Below are 25437 nucleotides of genomic sequence, written 5' to 3' on the forward strand. Positions count from 1 at the left end.
TGAGAGACTTGTGTACACTGTGTACTTCCTTCTGGAAATTCTGCTATGTGTAGGGTTGTCTTTAGCCCCTCAACATTTTGAATTTGTGAGAAGTAGAGCTAGTTGAATGCTTTCTTCTTGCAGCCTACAATATGGCGTGCTTTTGAAATACATTGATATGAAACTAAAAATGTTTGAATAGCTTCCCTGGGTCTGTGTAAAAGAACCATGGATTTGGGGGAATTAACCTATTTAATCAGCTAAGACAGGAGGAGATAATTCCTAGAATTAGGGGAAATTTTAGTAGCTGCTTTTCTAATCTGTTTGGTAGAAATATGTGTCTAATTTTGAGCTTCAGCTGCTAGATCTTTCGATAAAGGAAGATGGCATGATCTTTGAGTGTCTGTGATAAGCACTTGATTTTTGTACTGACAAAATGATACTGCTTAAGGCAGTCAATGAATTATAAATGCATTGCATGGTTCTGGTAGATGAATGGGTAGGAAATGGTAGTATCTTTCAGGATTCTCTGTTGAGCTATAGCGAGGAAGCCCTAAGAGTCACTAGGAGTTTTTATACCGTGTCACCTCCTAGATAATAACAGCACAGGAAGCTCTGCTTTTAGGCTGGGGATGGTGCTGAAGAAAAGACACAAGATGCAACACACGATTCTTCCTTCATTCTTGATTGAGACTCAGTATGTTGCAGCTCAACTGTGATAAGAACAGTCATGTCTATTTGTATAGATGAGAAACATGGTGAATGTCTTTCAGTTTTTAGAGTTGAAGTTTTGCAGTCTAGCAATTTGATGATTGCATTGTCTATCTTAACCAGACCAGTGTGTTTTCCAACTCTATTGGGTCTTGAAGCAATTGCCATCTTGGATCTGGAGCACTACAGAATTACTACCGGAAGGCATAGTATTTCCTTCCTCTTGCACCACCCCCCTTTTTAAAGAAAAGAATTCCGGCCGGGCGCAGTGGCTCACACCTGTAATCCCAGCACTTTGGGAGGCTGAGGTGGGCTGATCACAAGGTCAGGAGATCAAGACCGTCATGGCTAACACGATGAAACCCCATTTCTTCTAAAAATACAAAATATTAGCCAGGCATGGTGGCGTACGTGTCAGCCACTTGGGAGGCTGAGGCAGGAGAATTGCTTGAACCCAGGAGGTTGCAGTGAGCCGAGATTGAGCCACTGCACAGTCCAACCTGGGCGACAGAGCAAGACTCCATTTCAAAAAAAATAAAAAATAAAAAATAAAAATTAAAAAAAAGAAGAGTTCAATGACAGACTAAACAAAGCTTCTTTTGAATTAAATGAAATGTCATATGTCATTAATGATATATTCCCTGAATTCCTACCAGAATTGTACCACTGGCTGACAGACTCAGGGTTGGCCCTGGTGTTCCCATGTAAGATTGTATGGAAGTCATCTCAGGGAGTGGTGGCTACCACCTTGTTAGAGATCAAAAAAGAAAACATGTCTTCTTCCATCTGGTAATCCACTTGAAAATGTCACTCATTCCTTTAGTCATTCAGTTTGCATTTATTGAGGACCTGGAATGTGCTAGACACTAGGCTAAGTCAGTCTAAGTCTTCTAGACAAGTGTGGGAAGTTAGGTGAGAGCCCACTTCTCCCCGACTCAATCTGGGTATTTTATTCTTTTTTTTTTTTTTTTTTTTTTGAGATGGAGTCTCGCTCTGTCTCCCAGGCTGGAGTGCAGTGGCACAATCTCTGCTCACTGCAAGCTCCGCCTCCTGGGTTCACGCCATTCTCCTGCCTCAGCCTCCCAAGTAGCTGGGACTACAGGCGCCCACCACCACGCCCCACTAATTTTCTGTATTTTTTAGTAGAGATGGGGTTTCACCGTGTTAGCCAGGGTGGTCTCGATCTCCTGACCTCCCGCCTCGGCCTCCCAAAGTGCTGGGGTTACAGTCGTGAGCCCCCATGCCTGGCCCCTGGATATTTTATTCTTAATGTTGGGTATTATATACTTGAATGGCAGTAGAATGTGCCAGCTCCAGGTCAGCTTTTGGCTATCACTTAAGGTTGCTATGACTTCACTGTCAGAATGTTTTAATGGAAGCCCAGTATGGTAGGTAGCAGTGGATGAAAATCACCCATTGTTTTCACAAGTGAATTATGTCCATATTCTTCAGTCTTGGACTTGAGGCTGAAGCAATGCTTGCTTGAGGCTGAAGCAAGCAAGCAAGGCCTTCAATCCCTTTCTTTGAAGGTAAGTTACCTGAGAGGCCAGGATCATTCCAAAGTCAGACCCAACAGTATCTGATGTTTCTCTATCTTAATTCTTTTTTTGATGTTATTTTAGACCTTGACAAGAGTCTTGACACAACCTCATCCATACTTCTATCCTCCACTCCTCAGATCAAGTGGGAGTTAGATTAGCCTCTGAAGAATGGGTGCATTATTCTCTAGGTCATGACCCTTCTGCAGCAAACCAACACAAGCATCATTTTTCAGTTGTCCTCCTCATGGTGAAGCTAGGCAAGAGCTACTGGCCTGGGTAGAATTTTGGTACCGAACTCTCTCTTTACCAGTGTTCTGCCAAACATAACTCTTAATCACTTGATTGGACATTTGAGAAATGAATGCGAAAGGGTCCTTAGGAAGGGAAGTCAATTCAGGACATCAGAGCATGTTTTTTAAGATTGCACATGTAGAGACAGGGACTTCCTGGCCTTGGGGCTCTCTTTTGTAAAGTGAAGCTTATCTTAAATGAATCCCTTGCCCAGGAAGATTAACTGGACTGGACCGATTAGGATCAGAATTACTAAAGTAGGCCTGTAACTGTGGGTTCAGCATCTGACACACAGAACAAAAAGGAGCATAGATAAATTCATTTTTTAAGTGATGTGAGAAATGTGAGATGGGCCAGGCACAGTGGCTCACGCCTGTAATCTCAGCACTTTGGGAGGCCGAGGCGGGCGGATCACCTGAAGTCAGTAGTTCAAGATCAGCTTGGCCAATGTGGTGAAACCCCGTCTCTACTAAAAATACAAAAATTAGCTGGGTGTGGTGGCAGGTGCCTGTAATCCCAACTACTCAGGAGGTTGAGGCAGGAGAATGGCTGAGCCTCAGAGGCAGAGGTTACTATGGGCTGAGGTTGCACCACTGTGCTCCAGCCTGGGCAACTGAGCATGAGTTAGTCTCAAACAAAACAAAACAAAACAAAACAAAACAAAAAACCAGAAACTTGAGATGAACATGGGCTGGTCTCTCAGGTGAGCACTGCTGGGTACGATAGGAGGTTAAATGTTTTCACAAATAACTATCACAGTTACCAGGGCCTTGTATGGACCTAGATAAAATGAAAGGGAATATTTCTACAGTTTAGGGCTACTTGTTAATTTCCCTTTGAGCCTGTCACGACAATTTAGAGAAACTTCAGCCAGTGTGTCTTGGGTCTTGCTATCCCTCTCTCCATGTTCAAAAGTACTATTTTTTGAATAGTTGGAAATTGTTTGAAGATTCAGCCAGTGATGTAAGTTAGAAAATTAAATACTCTGTTCTAGATAAGGTTTGATTAGAATTTGAAATCCAAAGTTTGTCCTTTCTTCTTCTCTTAGTCATATGTGACATACCTTCAACACAGGAGTTCTAGGTGGCTTATATGAACAAGAACACCGTGAGCAAAATATTTGACAAATGGATTATATCCCTTTATATATATTTTTGTTGCAGCAATGGTAAATTAATAACCAGGCATTATTTGAAGGAAAAAAAGTTCGGGTTTTGTTTTGACACTGAAAACTCATTTTTGAATGTAATCTGAAAATGAAAAGAAAACTAAATTCATTTTCTTTAAAGCAATTTCTATTCCCACCAACTTTCTATTTTAGCAGCATTGCAATAATATGGAAAAGTAGAATAAGAACGACATTTAGTTTTAATAAGGAAACGAGATGACAGAGTTACAAGGATGATTTTCCGTGTTGAACAGTTGGTCAGCTATTTTATGGGATTAATTTTGATAAGGATATGTGTAAGAATTTTTTAGTTAGCCAATAGCTTCTATCAGCCAATCATTTTGACAATATGTCCAGGTTGGGCGCAGTGGCTCACGCCTGTATTCCCAGCACTTTGGGAGGCTGAGGCAGGCAGATCACCTGAGGTTGGGAGTCTGAGACCAGCCTGGCCAACATGGTGAAACATCATCTCTACTAAAAAATTAGCTGGGCGTGGTGGCCAGGTGCCTGTAATCCCAGCTACTTGAGAGGCTGAGGTTGGGAGATCTGCTTGAACCCGAGAAGCGGAAGTTGCAGTGAGCTGAGATCCACCATTGCCTTCCAGCCTGGGTGACAGAGTGAGACTTTGTCTTAAAAGCAAAACAAAACAAAAGACAGTATGTCCAGTCTCTTCCCGATAGATTAGATGAACCTGGCTATTCTAACAGACAAATTATCAGTTATAACAGACACTAATAAAATGGATAACACAGGATTCATGGGGAAGGTCCTATAGACTGTGTAGTCTCAGGGGAATAAAGTGCATTGTTTATTTTTCCTGAGAAAATGTTATTTCAGTTGCTAATTGTCTACAGAAGAAAGAAGAAATAAAAGCAGAAAGAAATAGAAGGTTTAAAAAAATTAAGGCAGGTTATTTTGTTTCTGTACAGTCTCCTGCAGACAGATCTCAGAAGATTCATGCTGGTGATGAAGTCATTCAAGTTAATCAGCAAACTGTGGTGAGTTTGTTTATTGAGACTCAATTTTCCTCCTTAGAACTTTTCATTAAATCTAAAACCATTTTGTTTAAAGTTTTAAAATTTGCCGCTTACATCCCATTTTTCATTATTTTAGGTTGTGCTAACATGAACATACTTGTGCCTGCCTATTTGGTTTCTATGTATTTCCTCACAACTCAGATTGCCTCGAGATAAATTCATAGGTTCGGTTTTTCATTATTCATGAGCAAGTCTTCCCTCTCCATTTTCTTTATTTGAAGGTGGGATGGCAGCTGAAAAATCTGGTGAAGAAATTGAGAGAGAATCCCACAGGAGTTGTGTTACTGCTTAAGAAGCGCCCCACTGGGTCTTTCAACTTTACTCCTGCTCCCTTGAAAAACCTACGTTGGAAGCCACCTCTTGTGCAGGTATCTGGGATTGACTGTAAGCCTCCATCTAGCATCAGCACCTGAACAATGTCGAGTATCTCATTAGTCTCCAAACAAAAAGAGATGGAAATTTGAAGGTGATTGATTGGTTTCAGGAGTTTATATGTAATTATCCTATAATCCTGACTATGTGAACATGTAAATTCTAGGTCTACATGGAACACTATAGTAGCCAGTAACCATATATGACTATTTAAAGAATGATGCCAGGCACGGTGGCTCACGCCTGTAATCCCAGCACTTTGGGAGGCTGAGATGGGCAGAACATGAGGTCAGGAGATCGAGACCATCCTGGTTAACATGGTGAAACCCCGTCTCTACTAAAAATACAAAAAATTAGCCAGGCATGGTGCTGGGCACCTGTAGTCCCAGCTGCTCAGGAGGCTGAGGCAGGAGAATGGCGTGAACCTGGGAGGCGGAGCTTGCAGTGAGCCCAGATCATGCCACTGTACTCCAGCCTGGGTGACAGAACAAGACTCCATTCTCAAAAAGAAAAGAAAAGAAAAAAAAAGAATGATATGACATTAAAAGTTAATCTCTGCAGGATCGCTGGCTACATTTCAGGTGCAGAATATTCACATACGGCTAGTAACTGCCATATCAGATAGGTGGATACGGACATTTCCATCACTGCAGAAAGCTCCTTTTAGTCCTCCTCCTCTCTCGTTTCAAACACATACCTACATAACTGTAGACAGTTTGAACACTAATGCTGGAGAGACCACGTGGGGTCGAGTCTTCAGCAGCACTTTACCAAGGCAGGGTTGGGGGCGGTGAGTGCAGCCCACCCCATGGGGAGCCGTATCACACCGTTATTTAGACGTTATGTAGTATTGCCAGTCTGTGCTGATAATAGAAGACAAACTGACTGAGTTTTATTTAAATGCTTTTCAAACAATATACCCCCTTATTGCTGACACCTGGGTGGATCACACTCACTGGTCACACTCCTTGTTGTGCCATTGGTCCTTAGTGTCTGTTTCATAAACCAAGAATGAAAAGCAATAACCTTATAATGCCCTTTTATAAGATTGAGATTATAGTTTATTTGTAACTATTTTTGATGTTATTGTATGTCTTCCCATGGAAGAGCAATAGTCTTAAACCATCAATTTTGAAACTTTCTGAGGCAAGGTACTGGAGAGATTATGGAAAGATTATGGTGTCACAGAGGAGAGGTTAAAAATAAAAAACTCAGAGGCCGAGTGTGGTGGCTCACGCCTGTAATCCCAGCATCTTGGGAAGCTGAGGTGGGTGGATCACTTGAGGTTAGGAGTTCAAGACCAGCCTGGCCAACATGGCAAAACCCCGCCTGTACTAAAAATACAAAAAGTAGTTGAGTGTGGTGGCATGCGCCTGTAATCCCAGCTACTCGGGAGGTTGAGGCAGGAGAATTGCTTGAACCCAGGAGGCAGAGGTGGCAGTGAGCCGAGATCACGCCACTGCACTTCAGCCTGGGTGACAGAGTAAAACCCTATCTGAAAACAAAAACAAAAACCAACCAACAAACAAAAACTGGCAGAAACAAAGGTAGGGCAAGAGGGGAACATAATTACGGTCAGTTTATAAATAATAACCGAACATATTTTACAATTCACTTTTTAATTGACAGATACAAATTGTATATATTTATATTGTGCAACACAGTGTTTCAAAATATGTTTACATTTTGGAATGGCTAAATCAAGGTCATTAATACATTTATTACCTCACATGCTTACCATTTACATTTATTTGTGGCAAGAACACTTAAAATCTACTCGTGTTATAGCAACTTAGCATTTTCTAGCATGCAATGCATTTTTATTAACTATAGTCACCATGCTGTACAATAGATCTCTTGAACTTATTCTTCCTGGCTAACTGAAACTTTGTACCCTTTGACGAGGATTCCCCAGTCCTACTCCTTCCAACCTCTGGCAGCCACTAGTCTACTCTCTGCTTCTAAGAGTTAGATTTTTTTCCTTAGATTCCACATATAAATGAGATCACGTGGTATTTGTCTATATGTACCTGGCTTATTTCACTTAACACATTGTCCTCCAGGTTCTTCCCTATTGTCACACATGATGGGATTTCCTTCTTTTCTTCTTTTTTTTGTTTTGTTTTGTTTTGAGATGGAGTTTGGCTCTTGTTGCCTAGACAGGAGTGCAGTGCCGCGATCTCGGCTCACTGCAACCTCCGCTTCCTGGGTTCAGGCGATTCTCCTGTCTCAGCCTCCTCCTGAGTAGCTGGAATTACAAGTGCCCGCCACTATGCCCGGCTAAGTTTTGTATTTTTAGTAGAGACGGAGTTTCACCATGTTGGCCAGGCTGGTCTCAAACTCCTGACCTCAGGTGTTCCGCCCGCCTTGGCCTCCCAAAGTGCTAGGATTACAGGCGTGAGCCAACCGCGCCCGGCCAGGATTTCCTTCTTTTTTAAGGGTGAGTAGCATTCCCATATGTATATACACCACATTTTCCTTATCCATTCATCTGTTGATGGACTCTTGGGTTGACTCCATGCCTGGGCTATTTTGAAAAATGCTGCAGTGAACATGAGGGTGCAGATACCTCCTCAGCATACTGATTTCATTTCCTTTAGATGTGTATCCAGTAGTGAGGCTGCTTTTTCATTTTTCAGAGAACCTCCATAATGTTTTCCATAATGGCTCTGCTAATTTACATTCCCACCAGCCACGCGCTAGGATTTCTACATCTCCACGTCCTTATCACCCTTACCTTTTGTTTTTTGATAGTAGCCATTCCAACAGGTGCCCGCTGTCATCTCACTGTGGCTTTGATTTGCATTTCCCTGATGACTATTGACGTTGAACATTTTTTCATATCTCTGTTGGCCATTTGTGTATCTCCTCTTGAGAAATGTCTATTTGGGGCTGGCTGCAGGGGCTCATGCCTGTAATCGTAGCGCTATGAGAGGCCAAGGCAGGAGGATCGTTTGAGCCCAGGAGTTCAAGACCAGCCTGGGCAACAAAGCAAGATCCTGTCTCTACAACAATTATTTTTTAGGCCGGGCGCTGTGGCTCACGCCTGTAATCCCAGCACTTTGGGAGGCCGAGGTGGGAGGATCACGAGGTCAGGAGATCGAGACCATCCTGGTCAACATGGTGAAACCCCTTCTCTACTAAAAATACAAAAAATTAGCCGGGCGCGGTGGCCGGCGCCTGTAGTCCCAGCTACTCGGGAGGCTGAGGCAGGAGAATGGCGTGAACCCGGGAGGCGGAGCTTGCAGTGAGCCGAGATTGCGCCACTGCACTCCAGCCTGGGTGACAGAGCAAGACTCCGTCTCAGAAAAAAAAAAAAAAAAAAAAACAATTATTTTTTAAAACCAACTAGCTAGGTATGGTGACACATACCTGTAATCCCAGCTACTTGGGAGGCTGAGGTGGGAGGATTGCTTGAGACTGGGAGGCTGCTGTGAGCCTTGATTGTACCACTACATCCGCCCTGAGTCACCGAGTAGAGACCCTGTCTCCAAAAAAAAAAAAGCAAGAGAGTGATGTCATTTCAGGTCCTTTACTCATTTTTAAATCAGGTTCTTTGTGGGTTTTTTTTTTTTTTTGCTATTGAGTTCTTTGAGTTCCTTATATAGTGTGGATATTAACCCCTTATCGGATGTATGGTTTGCAGATACTTTCTAGGTTGACGCTTTGTCTTGTCAGTTATTTCCTTTGCTATGCAGAAGCTTTTTAATTTGATGTAATCCCACTTGTCTGTTTTTGCTTTTGTCGCCTGTGCTTTCACGGTCAGAGCCAAAAAATCATTGCTCATAACCGAGCCTATTGATTATATCCCAGCTGCTTCTGTTTGCATTGGTCAGTGTAAAATTTAAACGTGCTTAGATTTTTTTGGATTTCTCAGAATATGATACTTAACATTACAGAGGTGCTAATTCCGCATAGGTAGTTGATGGATTCCTGCCAAATGCTTGCTCTGCCTGCTCATAGTTGCATGAGATAAATGTTGGGTTCTGAAGGAGAGAGAGGTATGGACTGTGAGGTGGGAGCCTGGGAGGGTAGGTGGCATTTGCATTGGCAAATGGGGAGTGTGTATCATAGAGGAGATGAATGCTTTTGTTTAAACGCACTCACCCACAAAACATAGATAGACCACCATCAGAGCAGGGCAGTGTCTTAGATAAGGTTTCCTAGAGCAGAGTCTGAGATGCACATCCTTGTGAGAGCAATTTTTGAGGGTATGTGCTCCAAATAAAACTGGTAAGGGAGAGAGGAAGGCAGAATGATGACAGGGAAGCAGCAAGGATGCCTCTCGGGGCAGCGTAGCCTTGACCTACTATGCAGGACAAAGCATCCTGGTGGAGCCACACAGCTCCGGGCTCTGGTGGCCCTGCTCGGGCGAGGCAGCTCTGTCAGCTGAGGGCCGTTCTTCCAAGAAGGGGCAGCCGTGAGCCTTAGCAGCCGGCACTCCCAGCAGCGGGGGGTGGTAGTGGTGGCAGTGAGACTAGGTGGGCTCCAGAGCTTCTACCAGAAGGAATGAGTGGCTCAGACTCTGGAGCCGAGGCTGGGAGATAAAGTTGGACTGGTTGCCTGAGACTGTCATGGCAGGTATGGAGTGTCAGGCTGAGGAGCAGGGGCTTTCTCCCACAGGTGACAGGTTGACAGCTGCTTTGACATTAATACCTCTATTACTCTGCTAGGGCTGCCATACAAGGTGGTAGAAGGTCAAAGTCAAGGTGTCAGTGGAGTTGGCTTCATTCTGAGGACCCTCTCCTTGGCATGCAAATGGTGGTCTTCCTCCTCTGTCCTCATGTGGTCTTCCCTCCATATGTGTCTGTGTCTTTTTTTTTTTTTTTTTTTGAGACGGAGTCTTGTTCTGTCGCCCAGGCTGGAGTGCAGTGGCCGGATCTCAGCTCACTGCAAGCTCCGCCTCCCAGGTTCACACCATTCTCCTGCCTCAGCCTCCCGAGTAGCTGGGACTACAGGCGCCCGCCACCTCGCCCGGCTAGTTTTTTGTATTTTTTAGTAGAGACGGGGTTTCACCGTGTTAGCCAGGATGGTCTCGATCTCCTGACCTCGTGATCCGCCCGTCTCGGCCTCCCAAAGTGCTGGGATTACAATGTGTCTGTGTCTTAATCTTATGGGACAGCAGTCATGTCAGATTGAGCCCACCCTGATGACCTCCATTTTAACCACCTCTTTAAAGACCCTGTCTCCAAATACTGTCACTTTCTGGGTACTGGGGGTGAGAATTTGAACATAGGAATTTTAGGGGACACAGTTCAGCACATAACAACATCTAAACATAAGAACCACCAGAAGGGAGGCTGCTGTATAAGGGTAGATACAATGTGGTCCTGGGCAAGGCTGGGATTTAGTGAAAGACTAAGAATGCCAGAGGCCTCTGGGAAGCACATCAGAAGGGCTCAGGAAGCAGCACAGCCTGGTGGTTATACATGTGGCCTCTGAGTTGAACCACTTGAGTTCAGGTCCCAGCTCTGCCACTTACTAGCTGTTGTGGGACCCCTCATCAAGGTATGTAATCTTTCTAAGCCCTGCTCTGCTCTTTGATAGTGTTGACTATTAGAAAATGTTTTGGGGTAAGGGTGAGAAAGGCCAGGGAGAAGCAAGTGTCCAATGTGACAGGGAACCTGGGTGGTGACAAACATTGGAAAATCAAAAAAGAGGCCATTTGGAAGGAAGAGATGTTGGGTATTTTGAGCATAATTGAGTTTGAGGCAATAGAGGAAAATTCACGTGGATCTGTTCAGAACATGAGTGAAAATAATTTTTAAGTACAGGCTAGTGTTGGTCCCTGGAAGTTCACTTAAGAAGGGACACTCTGCAATGTTCTCTGGTTTTGCCTACTTTCCTGCCAAGTCCCACTAACTGTGCAGTTTGGGGAAGAGGTGGCGGTAAGAGATGGAGACACCTAATTTTCCCTGTGACCCAGGGAGATAATGACCATCAAAATGCAGACACCATTTTATAGCTTAGCTACCAAGTGTTCTTGTGATGTGCCCAGGATATTTTCAGAATATAAGCTCTGGTAGACAAATACTCTGTAGAGTTAGCCCCCAGCCCTGGGGGTTTCTCTGTGTTCCATTCTTCATTATTCTTTGTGCCTGGACACCCACCCTTCCCAGAAGAGAGCTCTTAAGTTTTTCAACATCATTTCTGTTGACCTGTCATAGAAAAGGCATTCACCACTCTGTTTTGATGCCACACTCCTGGTAAATGAGAGTTACTGATATAGAAGTAATGATCCATATATGTATTTTCAGTGAGTATCAATTTTGTGGAAATGTTCTAGTTTACTTTTGCTTCTAAGATTTGTAGAATCTGGATCCTGGCTTCATGTTTTCAGATATGGTCCAAGATTGACATGTTGAGATGTCAATTATAAATTGAATAGAATTGATAGATTATGCATTAATGACCAACGTTTAAAATATGGGGTTCTACTCTGGAAGACTGAAAGCTCAGTCCCTGCCCCTGTGACTTGGTATCTCTCCTGAAAATGAGCTGTCCTCTGTGAACCTCCCGGTGGCCATGTCTAGCTCCATCACACTGGCCAGTCAGTCCTTTCAATCCTTAGAATCAGGTCACAGTTTCACTTCAGGGAGCTCTTCCATCACAACCAGGCTGGGTAGTGTTGAAGGGTAGCTTTTTTTTTTTTTTTTTAGTAGAGACAGGGCTTCATTATTTTCTCCAGGCTGATCTTGAACTCTCGAGCTCAAGTGATCCACCTGCCTCCGCCTCCCAAAGTGCTAGGATTATTACAGGTGTGCGCCCACATGCCAGGGTAGTTTTTTATGTCTGCCCAGGGCTTAGCACAGGTTCACTGGCCATCACCAAATATTTCCCTGCCTTGACTCCAAGATTTCCTTGCTGTTCTTTACTAACCAGAAAAATCATTGTTGTCATTGTTAGACTGTAGAAAGGTAAGATTGAAGGTCTCACGTGAGACATTAAAAACCATGCCCTTTGAGACCAGTATCATAGTTCAAATTCAGCCGTGTGGATTTGAAATTAAGATTATATACATATATGAATGCATATATGTATATATAGTACTAAAACAAATGGTGTAAGGTTGTGTATTTACTATGGGAAAGCAGTGTTATAAGTTGTTTACATATGTGATCTTAATTCTCACAGGCACCCGATGTTGGTACTTTTCTTGTCCCTATTTATTCTCATTTTATAGATGGGGCACAGAGATATTATGTGACTTGCTCAACAATAAACAGCTAATAAGGGCCGAGCGTGGTGGCTCACACCTGTAATCCCAGCACTTTGTGAGGCCGAGGTGGGTGGATCACCTGTGGTCAGAAGTTTGAGACCAACCTGGCCAACATGGCAAAACCCTGTCTCTACTAAAAATACAAAAATTAGCTGGGTGTGGTGGTGCACACCTGTAATCCCAGCTACTTGGGAGGCTGAGGTAGGAGAATCACTTGAACCCAGGAGGCACAGGTTGCAGTGAGCCGAGATCGCGCCACTGCGCTCCAGCCTGGGAGACAGAGCGAGACTCCACTTGAAAACAAAACAAAACAAAACAAACAAAAAAAATAGCTAGTAAGTCTAGCCAGGGTCACATCCAGAGTTCCAAGCAATACTTCTAGTCAATAGTAGCGCTGCTACTGATCTGATTTCTTTTTCTTTTCCTTCCTTCCTTCCTTCCTTCCTTCCTTCCTTCCTTCCTTCCTTCCTTCCTTCCTTCCTTCCTTCCTTCCTTTCTTCCCTCCTTCCCTCCTTCCCTCCTTCCCTCCTTCCCTCCTTCCCTCCTTCCCTCCTTCCCTCCTTCCTTCCTTCGTTCCTTCCTTCCTTCCTTCCTTCCTTTCTTTTTTTTTTTTTTTGAGACAGAGTCTTGCTCTGTTACCCAGGCTGGAGTGCAGTGGTACACTCTTGGCTCACTGCAGCTTCTCCCTCCTGGGCTCAAGCAGCCCTCCCATTTCATCATCCCAAGTAGCTGGAACTACAGGCGTGTGTCACCACACCTGGCTAATTTTTATATTTTTTTTTGTAGGGAGGGGTTTTGCTACGTTGCCCAGGCTGGTCTCGAAGTCCTGAGCTCAAGCAATCCATCCACCTTGGCCTCCGAAAGTGCTGGGATAACAGGCGTGAACCATCATACCCGACTTGCTAATAATTTTCATGAACGAACTCATCTAATTCTCACTGCAGCTCTATGCAAGAGATATTATCAATATCACTCCTTTACAGAGGAGGAAAGGGAGGCCACAGATGTTTAAGTGATTTCCTCAGAGCTAGAATCATAACCCTGGCACCTGGCTCCTAAGCCTGTGCTTCTTACCACTATACATCGTCTTTCAAATCCCTCAGCTAATTCTAAGGGTTTCAAAGAAGAATGTAAGTTAAATATTGCAAATATCTGTAAACACATGAATGACCTCAGTCCCTGTTCAGACACAGGGTTGGTGTTGGTTTGGGGAAGGGGAAATGAACACCAAGAATCATCTCTGAATTGATCTCCACTCTTTGCATTGCTGCGTTACTCCTGTTTCAGACCTCACCTCCACCTACGACAACCCAGTCCCCTGAAAGCACTATGGATACCTCGCTGAAGAAGGAGAAGTCAGCCATCCTGGATCTTTATATTCCTCCTCCGCCAGCTGTTCCCTACTCTCCCCGGTATGTTGCTGTCCATTGTCATGGTATGCTCGTCTCCTGTTGGTGGTGTTTGTAAATGGTGGTGTGAAAAGAGGATCTTGAGAGAGGAAGTTGCTGAGCCACAGTATGACAGGGCTGAATCTTGAACTACCATTAAAAGTATGATTAGCCTTACTTTATAGGAGTGTAGGGACAGATCTAGGTTCTGTGGGGCTTGAAGCTATACAGTTTGGTGGGGAGGGCCCTTTTGAGAAAAGAATAGGGCAATATTGGCCAGGTGTGGTGGCTCACACCTGTAATCCCAGCACCTTGGGTGGCTGTGGCGGACAGATCACTTGAGCTCAGGAGTTCAAGACCAGCCTGGGCAACATGGTGAAACCTCATCTCAACAAAAAAATACAAAAATTAACCGAATGTGGTGGCAGGTGCCTGTAGTCCTAGCTCAGGAGGCTGAGGCAGAAAAATCATTTGAGCCCAGGAGGTGGAGGTTGCAGTGAGCAGAGTTTGTGCCATTGCACTCCAGCCTGGGTGACAGAGCGAGACCGTGTCTCAAAAAAGAAACAAAGAAAAGGATATAGCAATACCTTACTTTTGAAAAATGAAAGAAAATGTGCTCTCCTGGGACCTTGGAAGGGTCTGTTGGAGGCCCTGCAGGTTAAGTTTCATGAACTCCATGGTAAATTCATCTTGAGGGGGTAGATAATAAGTATTTCTGTGAGATTAATGAGAGTTGCAGCTTGATTTTTCTGAGAGAGATGTGTTCTTCATAGAACTTGAAAAAAAACCTATGTGGCCAGGTATGGTGGCTCACACCGATATTTCTACACTTTGGAAGGCTGGTTCAGAAGGATTGCTTGAGCCCAGAAGTTCAAGACCAGCCTGGGGAATATAGTAAGGCCCCATCTCTACAAAACATTTTTTAAATTAGCCGGGTGTGGTTGTGTGCACCTGTGGTCTTAGCTACTTAGGAGGCTGAGGTGGTAGGATCACTTGAGCCCAGGAGGTTGAGGCTGCAGGACACCTTGATCACGCCACTGCACTCCAGCCTGGACAATACAGTGAGACCTAGTCTCAAAAACAAGAAAACGCAAACCCATGTGACTGTAGGTATGAACATTTCATATTTGTGTGTGTGTGTGTGTGTGTGTGTGTGTGTGTGTGTGTGTGTACCATAAATTCTTAAAGATAGTTGCTTTCTTCATGGCTAACTTAAATACTATATGGTATAATGAGGGTGGTATATAGAGTGTACAGGATGATTTAGGTGTGATCTAGGCTTATTTTAATCAACTTACATATTTATATATGTTGATAAAACTAGACAATCTGGCTCATTTATTCAGCATATCTTTCCTGAGTACTGGGTCTGGGTTACCATCTGACACAAAACAGACTTGGTCCTTGACCCTACAGAACTACCAGGGTCTCATTCAACAATTCAAGCATATATTGAGAAATATATGATTAGGCTATACTATTTCATAAAACAAAGTTCAGGCTGGATTTTATTACAGTGACATTTTACTGTATATCAGAATTTGTTGTTTACTGGTTTTCGTTTGAAGCTGAGGTATTTGCTTCATTGTATTTCTCCTGTTTTGGGTACAGAGATGTTTTCTGTTTCCTTGAGTCTTGGTTTACTCAGAACTTATTACAGCATGTACGAATGTACCTCAGGTGATCGGGGCATCCTGGTTCGCGGGATCTTAAGTGTGTTTAACGTTACAGGTAGTGTTTGCCTCCGCATATAGAGAGCACGGCATTCCACGATGACTAATGTGTGGATTGTTTTATCAGAAACTGGAAGAGGATGCCCTCCCTTGATCCAGAATGTTCTTGTCTGGGTTGCTGGAGTAGTGGCGAGAAAAGGAGTGGTGTGTACATAGTGAGAGGTAAAGGAACCTGGGGCTAGAAAGAGAACTGGATTAAACTGCTTGGGAGGACGCTTTTGAGAGTGCACAAACACACCACTCATGAAGGATTTTCCGAGGAATGAAAAACGTGACTGGATTACCGAGAAACCAGTCATGAGTCATGGAAACTTTGTGAATGGGGAGTTATATGCCAGGTTTAAAGGTATGGAAGGAGATATATTTGTGGGTGGGAGGGGTAGGTGGGTGCCATCCCACCTGGGAATACCACACACAGGCATGGCTGATTAGTAGATTGCTTTGGGACTCAGTTGATTCTGTATTTTGTCTAGCAGTTTTTGTCCTGATTTGCCTAATGGAATTTACCAAGTGCAAAAAAATCTAATCAGCTGGTAACTTGGACTCAAATGAATCCTACACTTTAAACTGACAGGTAGATAGAATTAGGATGGAATCGGTGATCCAACTTTTGCTGGTTTTGTAGTATTTGGTTCAGAAAAGAATCACTCTCCATTGGTTACTATAAAGGTTCCTTTGGCCGGGCGCGGTGGCTCACGCCTATAATCCCAGCACTTTAGGAGGCTGAGACGGGCAGATCATGAGATCAGGAGATTGAGACCATCCTGGCTAACACGGTGAAACCCCATCTCCACTAAAAAATACAAAAAAATTAGCCAGGCGTGGTGGTGGGCACTTGTAGTCCCAGCTACTCGGGAGGCTGAGGCAGGAGAATGGTGTGAACCTAGAAGGCGGAGCTTGCAGTGAGCTGAGATCGCGCCACTGCACTCCAGCCTGGGCAACAGAGCAAGACTCCGTCTCAATAAAAAAAAAAAAAAAGGTTCCTTTGTATCTTTTGACATGGTTTTCAAATATAATAACTTCATTATATATCAAGAGTCTTTTTTGCTGGATTTTGGCAAAGATACAGCTCTTGGCATGAGCAACATGGTTTGCTAGAGCATACCTTAACGTGTGATTGCTGTAGTAAATAGGATATTCAGCTACATGCAGAGGCACAGGAAAACTAGAGCTGTCTTTTCAAAGGTATATTTGTTTAGATATATATTTTTTAAAAACCCTGCATTTACTCTTTTTTTTTTCTTTTTTTTTTGAGATGGAGTTTCACTCCATTGCCCAGGTTGGCGCTCCATTGCCCATAACCTCCGCCTCCTGGGTTCAAGCAATTCTCCTGTCTCAGCCTCCTGGGTAGCTGGGACTACAGGTGCCTGCCACCACGCCCCGCTAATTTTTGTATTTTTAGCAGAGATGGGGTTTCACCTTGTTTGTCAGGCTGGTCTTGAACTCCTGACTTCAGGTGGTCCACCTGCCTCGGCCTCCCTAAGTGCTGGGATTATAGGCAGGAGCTGCCACATCCGGCCTGCATTTATTCTTATATTTCATCACATCATGGTATTTGGCTCTTGTGTAGTAGGATCTGTATGTATTTGAGTGGCAACTGGGGTTGACAAAAGGAACGCTTTTCTTGCAGTGGAAAAGGAGAATTTAAGTTATCTTCTGTGTGCGGAGGTAGCAGGACTGCTGGAATTCTTCAGTATGAGAACATCTTTGTAAACAACTTAAGTATTGTGCATATTATCTTCCAGGGATGAGAATGGCAGTTTTGTGTATGGAGGGTCCAGTAAGTGCAAGCAACCACTGCCTGGTTCTAAGGGTTCAGAGTCCCCGAATTCCTTCTTGGACCAGGAAAGCCGGAGACGAAGATTTACCATTGCCGACTCGGATCAGTTGCCTGGGTATTCGGTGGAAACCAACATTCTGCCCACAAAAATGAGAGAGAAAACACCATCTTATGGTAAGTTTCGAGTGTTTGTTTTGTTCTGCCGTTGGCCTTGACTTCTCCTCCCCGCCCCCTGCCTTAGTTGGAACTGTTGGATGAATTTGGCAGACTTTAAGAGTAATCTGAGGAAAACATAAACCTCAATGAAATTCTAAGTATGAGACCTTTATTCATCTCTCTCAAGCGGATCCTTGTTGAGTCATTACTCTGCCTGGCATCAAAGCCCAACTGGGTGAGATCATGTTACAGTTTCAACTTTCAGTGCCTGGGTTTTTGCTTTGGAGTTGCTTTGCTCTGTAGACTCACAGGCTCAAGTTTAATGTGCCTCTATCTTAACTGCCTGCTATGGAAATACAGTGCTTTAAAATACTTTTCTTATTTTAAAATTTGTTATTGCTTCTGTCTAAGTGGGTGCCATATTGTGAGGTCTAAGTTATAAATAAAGGCAAGGATTCACTAAAGTTCCAGAACTCATCAAACGTGTCACCTTCTCTCTCGTCCCTCTGAAGGCAAGCCGCGGCCTTTGTCCATGCCTGCTGATGGGAACTGGATGGGAATTGTGGACCCTTTTGCCAGACCTCGAGGTCATGGCAGGAAAGGTACGTTTAAGCCATGCGAACCGAGGAGCAGCAAATGGGGAGTGAACAGACCCAGGCCCTAGTTTCACCTCTATTTGTAAATGTGTTATAATAAGTAGACTGAATATTTGGCCCTCTGAGCCCCATTTTCTCATCTATAAAATCAAGACTGCAGAAGATCTTTAAGATCCTACTTATTTCTAGAATGGCAAAATGACGTCATCCTAGTTAGTGATTGTAAATATCCTAATTAGCATTGAGTGCTGTAAAAAGGCTATAGACTTTAATGGTCTTATTTTTATTTTTTCATTTATTTTTTAGAGACAGGGTCTTGCTCTGTTGCACAGGCTGGAGAGCAGTGGTATGATCATACCTCACTGTAGCCTTGAGCTCCTGGACTCAAGCAATCCTCCTGCCTCAGCCTCCCGAGTAGCAGGGACTACAGGTCCATGCTACCACTTCTGGCTTTTTTTTTTTTTTTTTTTGGGCGGGGGAAGAGACAGGGTCTCACTATGTTGTCCAGGCTGGTCTCAAACTCCTAATCATAAGTGGTCTTCCTGCCTCAGCCTCCCAAAGTGCTGGAATTACAGGCATGTGCTACCATACCCAGTCAGTGGTCTAATTTTTTAATAAATAGAAATAAATTATTCATTAAACAATCTTTTTTAAAATTTATTTTTTAAAGTTGAGATGGGGTCTTACTATATTGTCCAAGCTGGCCTTGAACTCCTGGGTTCAAGTGATCCTCCCACTTCAGCTTCCTGTATAGCTGGTGTTATAGACCTGTGCCACCATGCCCAGCTTTCATAAAACAATCTTATTCTAAATTTTGTTACTTTTATTTTTGGAGTCTGTCTGATTTCTGATGAACAAACATGGATTTTTTTCTTCCAAGTCCTTCTTGTGTTAGAAGGTAATTACTGTTTGAAAAGAAATTTGTGTTTAATTCGCCCTGTAATCAAAGTCACTGGTTATTATACTAGTCTTGAGTGAAATGTTTTAAAACATTCTCATTTTATTGCCAGATTGCATTTGATTATCATCATTGGCAGAACACTATAACATTGTTTTTGCAGTTGTTGAAACAAAGGGCAGTTGAAAAGTTAAGTACAATAGGCTTTAGATAGTAAAAGGAAGAAGAAAAAATTCTGGAGGCCTAACCTTCCAAAGGGATTGATTGACCCCTGACCCTTTCTAGGGACTTGGTAAAGTTTGTCACCTAAGTACGCAGATCGCCTGTATTACGCTAAAGTGAAAAAGGGAGAGATGCCTGGGTACCATTCAAGATCCCCTTAGTTAACGTGTGAGTATCTGTGGAGCAGTCAGCAGGTGGCAGGGCTGTCCTTTGTTTAGATTTAGACACGTTAACATCTTCCTTACCGTTCTTCTGAGTCCGGGTTGAGCCTTTTATTTATTTTATACATGGTGAGATGAAGTGTCGGGGTTAGGGGGTGTGAAATTGGGAAGTGGAAAAATACTTGTTCCCCCACACCTCCTTCCATATTTTTCTTGCATGATTGTTTTGGAATAAAGGTATCTATCTATACACAGCCACTTTAAAAATAACAGCTTTATTGGGATATAACTCATTGCATAAGGTTCAGTCTTTTAAAATATACAATCAGGCCGGGCGCGGTGGCTCACGCTTGTAATCCCAGCACTTTGGGAGGCCGAGGCAGGTGGATCACCTGAGGTCGGGAGTTCAAGACCAGCCTGACCAACATGGAGAAACCCCGTCTCTACTAAAAATACAAAATTAGCCGGGGTGGTGGCACATGCCTGTAGTCCCAGCTACTCGGGAGGCTGAGGCAGGAGAATCGCTTGAGCCCGGGAGGCGGAGGTTGCGGTGAGCCGAGATTGTGCCATTGCACTCCAGCCTGGGCAAAAAGAGCGAAACTCTGTCTCAAAAAAATAAAAAATAAAAAAAATAAAAATAAAATAAAATAAAATATACAATCAGGTGGGTTTTAGTATATTCACAGAGTTGTGCACCAGTTGCCACTATTCCAGAACATTTTTGTCGCCCCAAAAAGAAACCTTGTGCCTTTTAGCAGTCACTCCCAATTCCATCCTCCTTCAGCCCCTGACAGGCATTCATCTACTTTGTGGATTTGCCTGTTCTGGACGTTTCATATAAATAGACTTACATAACATGTGGCTTTTTGAAAATGGGCACGTTTTAGATGTGACTGTTTCCCTTTCATTACAAAAGCACAGCAAGTACATTGAAAAACGTGGAAGGCATGAGAAAATAAAACAGCTGGAATCTGTTTCTCCAACCTAAGAAATAATCACTGTGAATGTTTCGTGTGATTTCCAGTTGTTCCTGTATTCACATTTATATACTTAGAAAAAAGTGCAAAATGGGAGAAGTTGGCCGGGCACAGTGATTCACACCTGTAATCCCAGCACTTTGGGAGGCCGAGGCAGGTGGATCACGAGGTCAGCAATTCGAGACCAACTTGGCCAACATGGTGAAACCCCATCTGTACTAAAAATACAAAAATTAGCCAGGTGTGGTGGTGGGTGCCTGTAATCTCAGCTGTTTGGGAGGCTGAGGCAGGAGAATCACTTGAACCTGGGAGGCGGAGGTTGTAGTGAGCCCAGACCGCACCATTGCATTCAAGACTGGGCAACAGAGCGAGACTCCGTCTCAAAAAAAAAAAAAAAAAAAAAAAAGGAGAAGTAAATATTCAATAATACTATGTAAAAATGATTATCATCTAGACATATTTTAAAAGAATATAGCTGTATTAGTATGCCATCTTATGGCTCTAGCGCCTATTTATTCAACATCCACTGTTAGAAATTTAGGTTATTTTTGTTTGTTTTTTTCAAATTCTAAATGTTTCAGTAGGCTGGGTGTGGTGGCTCATACTTATAATCCCAACACTTTGGGATGCTGAGGCGGGCGGATCGCTTGAGCTCAGGATTTTCAAGACCAGCTGGGTGTGGTTGTGTGCACCTGTAGTCCCAGCTATTTGGGAGGCTGAGGTGGGAGGATCGCTTGAGCCTGGGAGATGGAGGCTGCAACTAGCTGAGATGGCACCACTGCACTCCAGCCTGAATGACAGAGTGAGACCCTGTTACAAAAAATAAAAATAAATGTTTCAGTAAGCATCCATGCCTGTAGATCTTTGCATACTTTGGGGTGTAGAATTTCTGCTTCACAAGGATGCTACATGTTACCAAAGTGTCCTGTATTTTAACTTTGTATTAAGTTTCTTAACATTCCATCCCCATCCCAGGGGGTCTGCTGGCAGTTAGGGCAGGATCACTCTTTTCCTTGTTCAGGAATGTCCCTGAATGCCCTGCATTAAACAGAACAGTGCATGAGCAGTTCTTGTTCAGCCATCGCAGGGCACTACCGTCTTTGATCCCCACCCATTAAAGGAGTCCCGTGTGTTACCTCTCAGGTGCTAAAGCAGCCTGAAGTGTGAGGGACCTTTCCGATTTCTGCTTCCAGAGCACCCATTGGTGGGCTCAGCCACACGTGGGACCTTGTGGCCAATCCAGGGAGGAGAGCAGGATACGGTGCCCACATTCAGGGTGGTGGCAGAAGTCTGGGCAGGCTGAGGGCCCTCCAAAGAGCACTGTGCAGGGGATTGTGACTTTTTTTTTCTTTATTTTGAGACACAGTCTCGCTCTGTCGCCAGGCTGGAGTGCAGTGGCTCGATCTCGGCTCACTGCAACCTCTGCCTCCTGGGTTCAAATGATTCTTTGAATAGCTGGGACTACAGGCGCCCGCCACCACACTGGCTAATTTTTGTATTTTGAGTAGAGATGGGGGTTCACCATGTTGGCCAGGATGGTCTTGATCTCTTGACCTCGTGATCTACCTGCCTCGACCTCCCAAAGTGCTGAGATTAGAGGCGTGAGCCACCACGCTCCACCGGGACTGTGATTTTAATGGACTTTGTCTGTCAACAGGGGAGGACGCCCTTTGCCGGTATTTCAGTAACGAGCGGATTCCCCCGATCATCGAAGAGAGCTCCTCTCACCCATACCGGTTCTCCAGACCCACGACCGAGCGGCATCTGGTCCGGGGTGCGGACTACATCCGAGGAAGCAGGTGCTACGTCAACTCAGATCTCCACAGCAGCGCCACGATTCCGTTCCAGGAGGAAGGGACCAAAAAGAAATCGGGCTCCTCAGCTACGAAGCCCTCGTCCACGGAACCGTCCCTCCTGGTCAGCTGGTTTACACGCCTGAAACTGTTGACTCACTGAGAGGGACCCTGCTCAGGCCGCCTGCCTGGCTCCTGCCCCAAGTGCCTTGCTTTTACAGCGGACAGCCTCTTCCCGTTTCAGCCTCAGTATTATGAGTGACCTTATGTCATTTCTTTCTTTTTTTTTTTTTTTGAAAAGTTATCTATTGCCCTTCTTGGAAGTTTGCAGAATTGGATGGGGACAAATTCAGAGGATCTTAGATGCTGGCTTGTGGAGATAAGAGGAGGAAAACGGGTAGAGCCTGTTTGTCTGGCTTCCCCAGAGACAAAATGTGGAGACACACACTAGAAATCGCAGTCCTGGCCAGAGATATTATGATCATTGTGAGGGACTGGTGACATTGTTCCTCTCTGAGGGGCGGGGGGGACTAAAATTGGTGGCTATTTTCACACAGATATGTTGGTTTGTGGTCCAACTTCTTTATCTGAAAAAGCCAGTGAGAAAACATTTTTGATTTGATTTTTCTTTTTTTTTTGAGACCGAGTCTGGTTCTGTCGCCCAGGCCAGGGTGCAGTGGCCGGATCTCAGCTCACTGCAAACTCCGCCTCCCGGGTTTACGCTGTTCTCCTGCCTCAGTCTCCCAAGTAGCTGGGACTACAGGCGCCCGCCACCTCGCCCAGCTAGTTTTTTGTATTTTTTTAGTAGAGATGGGGTTTCACCGTGTTCGCCAGGATGGTCTCGATCTCCTGACCTCGTGATCCACCCGTCTCAGCCACCCAAAGTGCTGGGATTACAGGGTTGAGGCACCCCGCCCGGCCTTGATTTGATTTTTCTAAACTTTATACCATATTTGTAAGTGTAGCAGCTTTGACTTTGCAATAACGTGGCAAGTATCCGATTTCTCCTTTGAGGCAGAGGTTTAAGTATAGGCCTGTTACACTTGTTTGATACCTTTTTCATGACAGTCTCAGTATAGATCAGTTGGTACAGAAACACATGAACACATTTTGATAGGGCTTATTTCACACAAAGAAGTGTATGGTTATTTGTGTGGGGTGTTGTTGTTGTTATATATTATTGTGTTTAAGGAAAAGAAGCGATAAGAGTCGCTGACAGCCAAAGTATCATTTAGAAAAGTGAAGCAACAAGATTTAGGTTGATGAAAGATACATCAGTTTGCATTTTGACCTGTTCAGTGTCTGTCTTCCAGCACAGTGTGTACAGTTCTTCAAAATTGTACGCAGTTTGCTAATTAGAAATATCTTGGAAAGCCTCATGGTCACTAATTTTCAACTAGCATCAGGTATTTTGAAAACGTGTGTCTGGATATTAACTCTTGTTTAAACTGAATGTATGATATTTTGTTAGAATGGAAAAGTACTATCTTGTTAATTTAAGTATTTTAAATATAGTTGTATATTTTTCTTACTCTTAGTCACCTGTAATTGAAATATTTCTGTTTCGCATCATACACGAAGCTAGTGAAAGAGAAAGTGCAAGGTATCTTCAGATTAGCAAGTGATTGTGGCTGTTACCAGCAGGGCACTATTGTTAAAAAAAAAAATCAAAATAAACCCTCCCAAGCATTTTGGGATTTTATGGATTAGAAATGGAAGAACAGGAGAAGCGTGTGCGAAGTGAAATTGCACGAGGGGAATTTTCTGAGGTATCTTCCTAGGCAGAGCTGAAATCCCCTACTCCAAAATGCCCTTTCTCACGCCACCAAATTGTTGAGTTTGCTGAACTGCCTGGAATTCAGCCCATGAAAATCACTGGAGTTAGGAAACGTCTTCCCTTTAAAATGCCTCTGGTGTGGTTAAAGGAACTAGCAACCACTCATGTATTATTACTGTGACTGAATTCAGTCAGGATTTTTTTTTTTTTTTTTTTTTTTTTTTTTTTTTTGAGATGGAGTCTCAATCTGTCGCCCAGGCTTGAGTGCAGTAGCATAATCTCAGCTCACTGCAACCTCCACCTTCCAGGTTCAAGTGATTCTCCTGCCTCAGCCTCCCATGTAGCTGGGATTACAGGTGCCTGCCACCATGCCTGGCTAATTTTTGTATTTTTAGTGGAGATCGGGTTTCACCATGTTGGCCAGGCTGGTCTCGAACTCCCGACCTCAAATGATCTGCCAGCCTTAGCCTCCCAAAGTGCTGGGATTACAGGCATGAGCCACCACGCCTGGCTCAGTCAGGCCGTTTTCCTCTCCACCTCTAAGAGAACTGCCATGAAGATCTAGTATTTCAGCCTGGAGCAGTGACTGATGCCTGTAATTCCAGCACTTTTGGAGGCCAAGGTGAGTGGATCACCTGGGGTCAGGAGTTCAAGACCAGCCTGGCCAACATGGTGAAACCCCGTCTCTACTAAAAATTAACTGGGCGTGGTGGTGGGCACCTGTAATCCCAGCTACTTGGGAGGCTGAGGCAGGAGAATCACTTGACCCCTGGAGGCAGAGGTTGTGAGCCGAGATCAGGCCACTGCACTCCAGCCTGGGTGGCAGAAGGAGACTCCACGTCAAAAAAAAAAAAAAAAGAAAAAAATGTCTGGTATTTCATGGAGACCCAAGGGTGTTTGGCAGACGGAGGGAAGAGCCTTGCACTGTGTGACCACAGGGTGTTCAGCACACTAGGAGGGTGGGGTATGGGCTGGGGAGATCTCATGTAGGGCGCTGGTGCTGAGGAGGGAGCTGTGTACCAGGGGCGAGCCAGCCCTGCCTGTTTTACTCTTGTCTTGAGCTGGCTTTATGCCGAGGAAGTGGGTGGCAACATCTCCTCTTACTCCCCAGATTGTGGGGAGAACTCCAAGCTGTAGTTCTGCTGCATAACTGAGTTCAATCGCTGTGGAGGCCTTAGCTGGCTGGTGAGCTCTTTTTCTGTGGGGAAAATGCCACTTGTGAGTTGAATAGCCATCCTTTAAACGAATGTTTGGCAGGCAGTCTTCATTATAGGCAGTGGCCAACCAGATCGGTGCTTTTAAGCCTTTGTTCCCTGGAATGCCAGGACCTGCGAGAGAAGTTTCTGGCTCCTCTACCTTCAGTCACCCTCCACAGCTTCGGCTTTCTTTTTATTTGAGGTTTTTTCCTGAATTGTGTTTGAAAAATATATTGCTGCTAAAAACAAAACAAAACAAAACAAAAAAAACCTTTGTAAACCTCTACGTATGTACATATATAAATAAGATTTCTTAGAAATTAATGGAAACTGCTTGCCTCAGTAGTAATCCAGGTTTAATTGTGGACATGTGTTGACATGTGAAGTTGCTTGATGATGCTTTTTGACAGGATTCTTTATTTTTATTTCTTTAAAATTTTTT

At 44.1% G+C, this 25437-nt stretch overlaps 1 protein-coding gene across 2 annotated transcripts in view; it reads left to right on the forward strand.

Moving 5' to 3' along the window:
* Positions 1 to 24679, forward strand: part of CNKSR3 (CNKSR family member 3) — a 107978-nt gene extending 83299 nt beyond the window's left edge. For both annotated transcript variants that reach the window (XM_008007652.3, XM_038001126.2), the window contains exons 8-13: positions 4620 to 4688; positions 4949 to 5095; positions 13606 to 13730; positions 17185 to 17393; positions 17888 to 17977; positions 21887 to 24679. In XM_008007652.3, the coding sequence (XP_008005843.3) occupies positions 4620 to 4688; positions 4949 to 5095; positions 13606 to 13730; positions 17185 to 17393; positions 17888 to 17977; positions 21887 to 22185 (939 nt within the window). In that variant the 3' untranslated portion in view covers positions 22186 to 24679. The remainder of the gene's footprint in view (positions 1 to 4619; positions 4689 to 4948; positions 5096 to 13605; positions 13731 to 17184; positions 17394 to 17887; positions 17978 to 21886) is intronic.
* Positions 24680 to 25437: the final 758 nt, after the last annotated feature.

The sequence above is a fragment of the Chlorocebus sabaeus genome, chromosome 13 (assembly GCF_047675955.1).
Source record: "Chlorocebus sabaeus isolate Y175 chromosome 13, mChlSab1.0.hap1, whole genome shotgun sequence".
Classification (NCBI taxonomy): domain Eukaryota; kingdom Metazoa; phylum Chordata; class Mammalia; order Primates; family Cercopithecidae; genus Chlorocebus; species Chlorocebus sabaeus.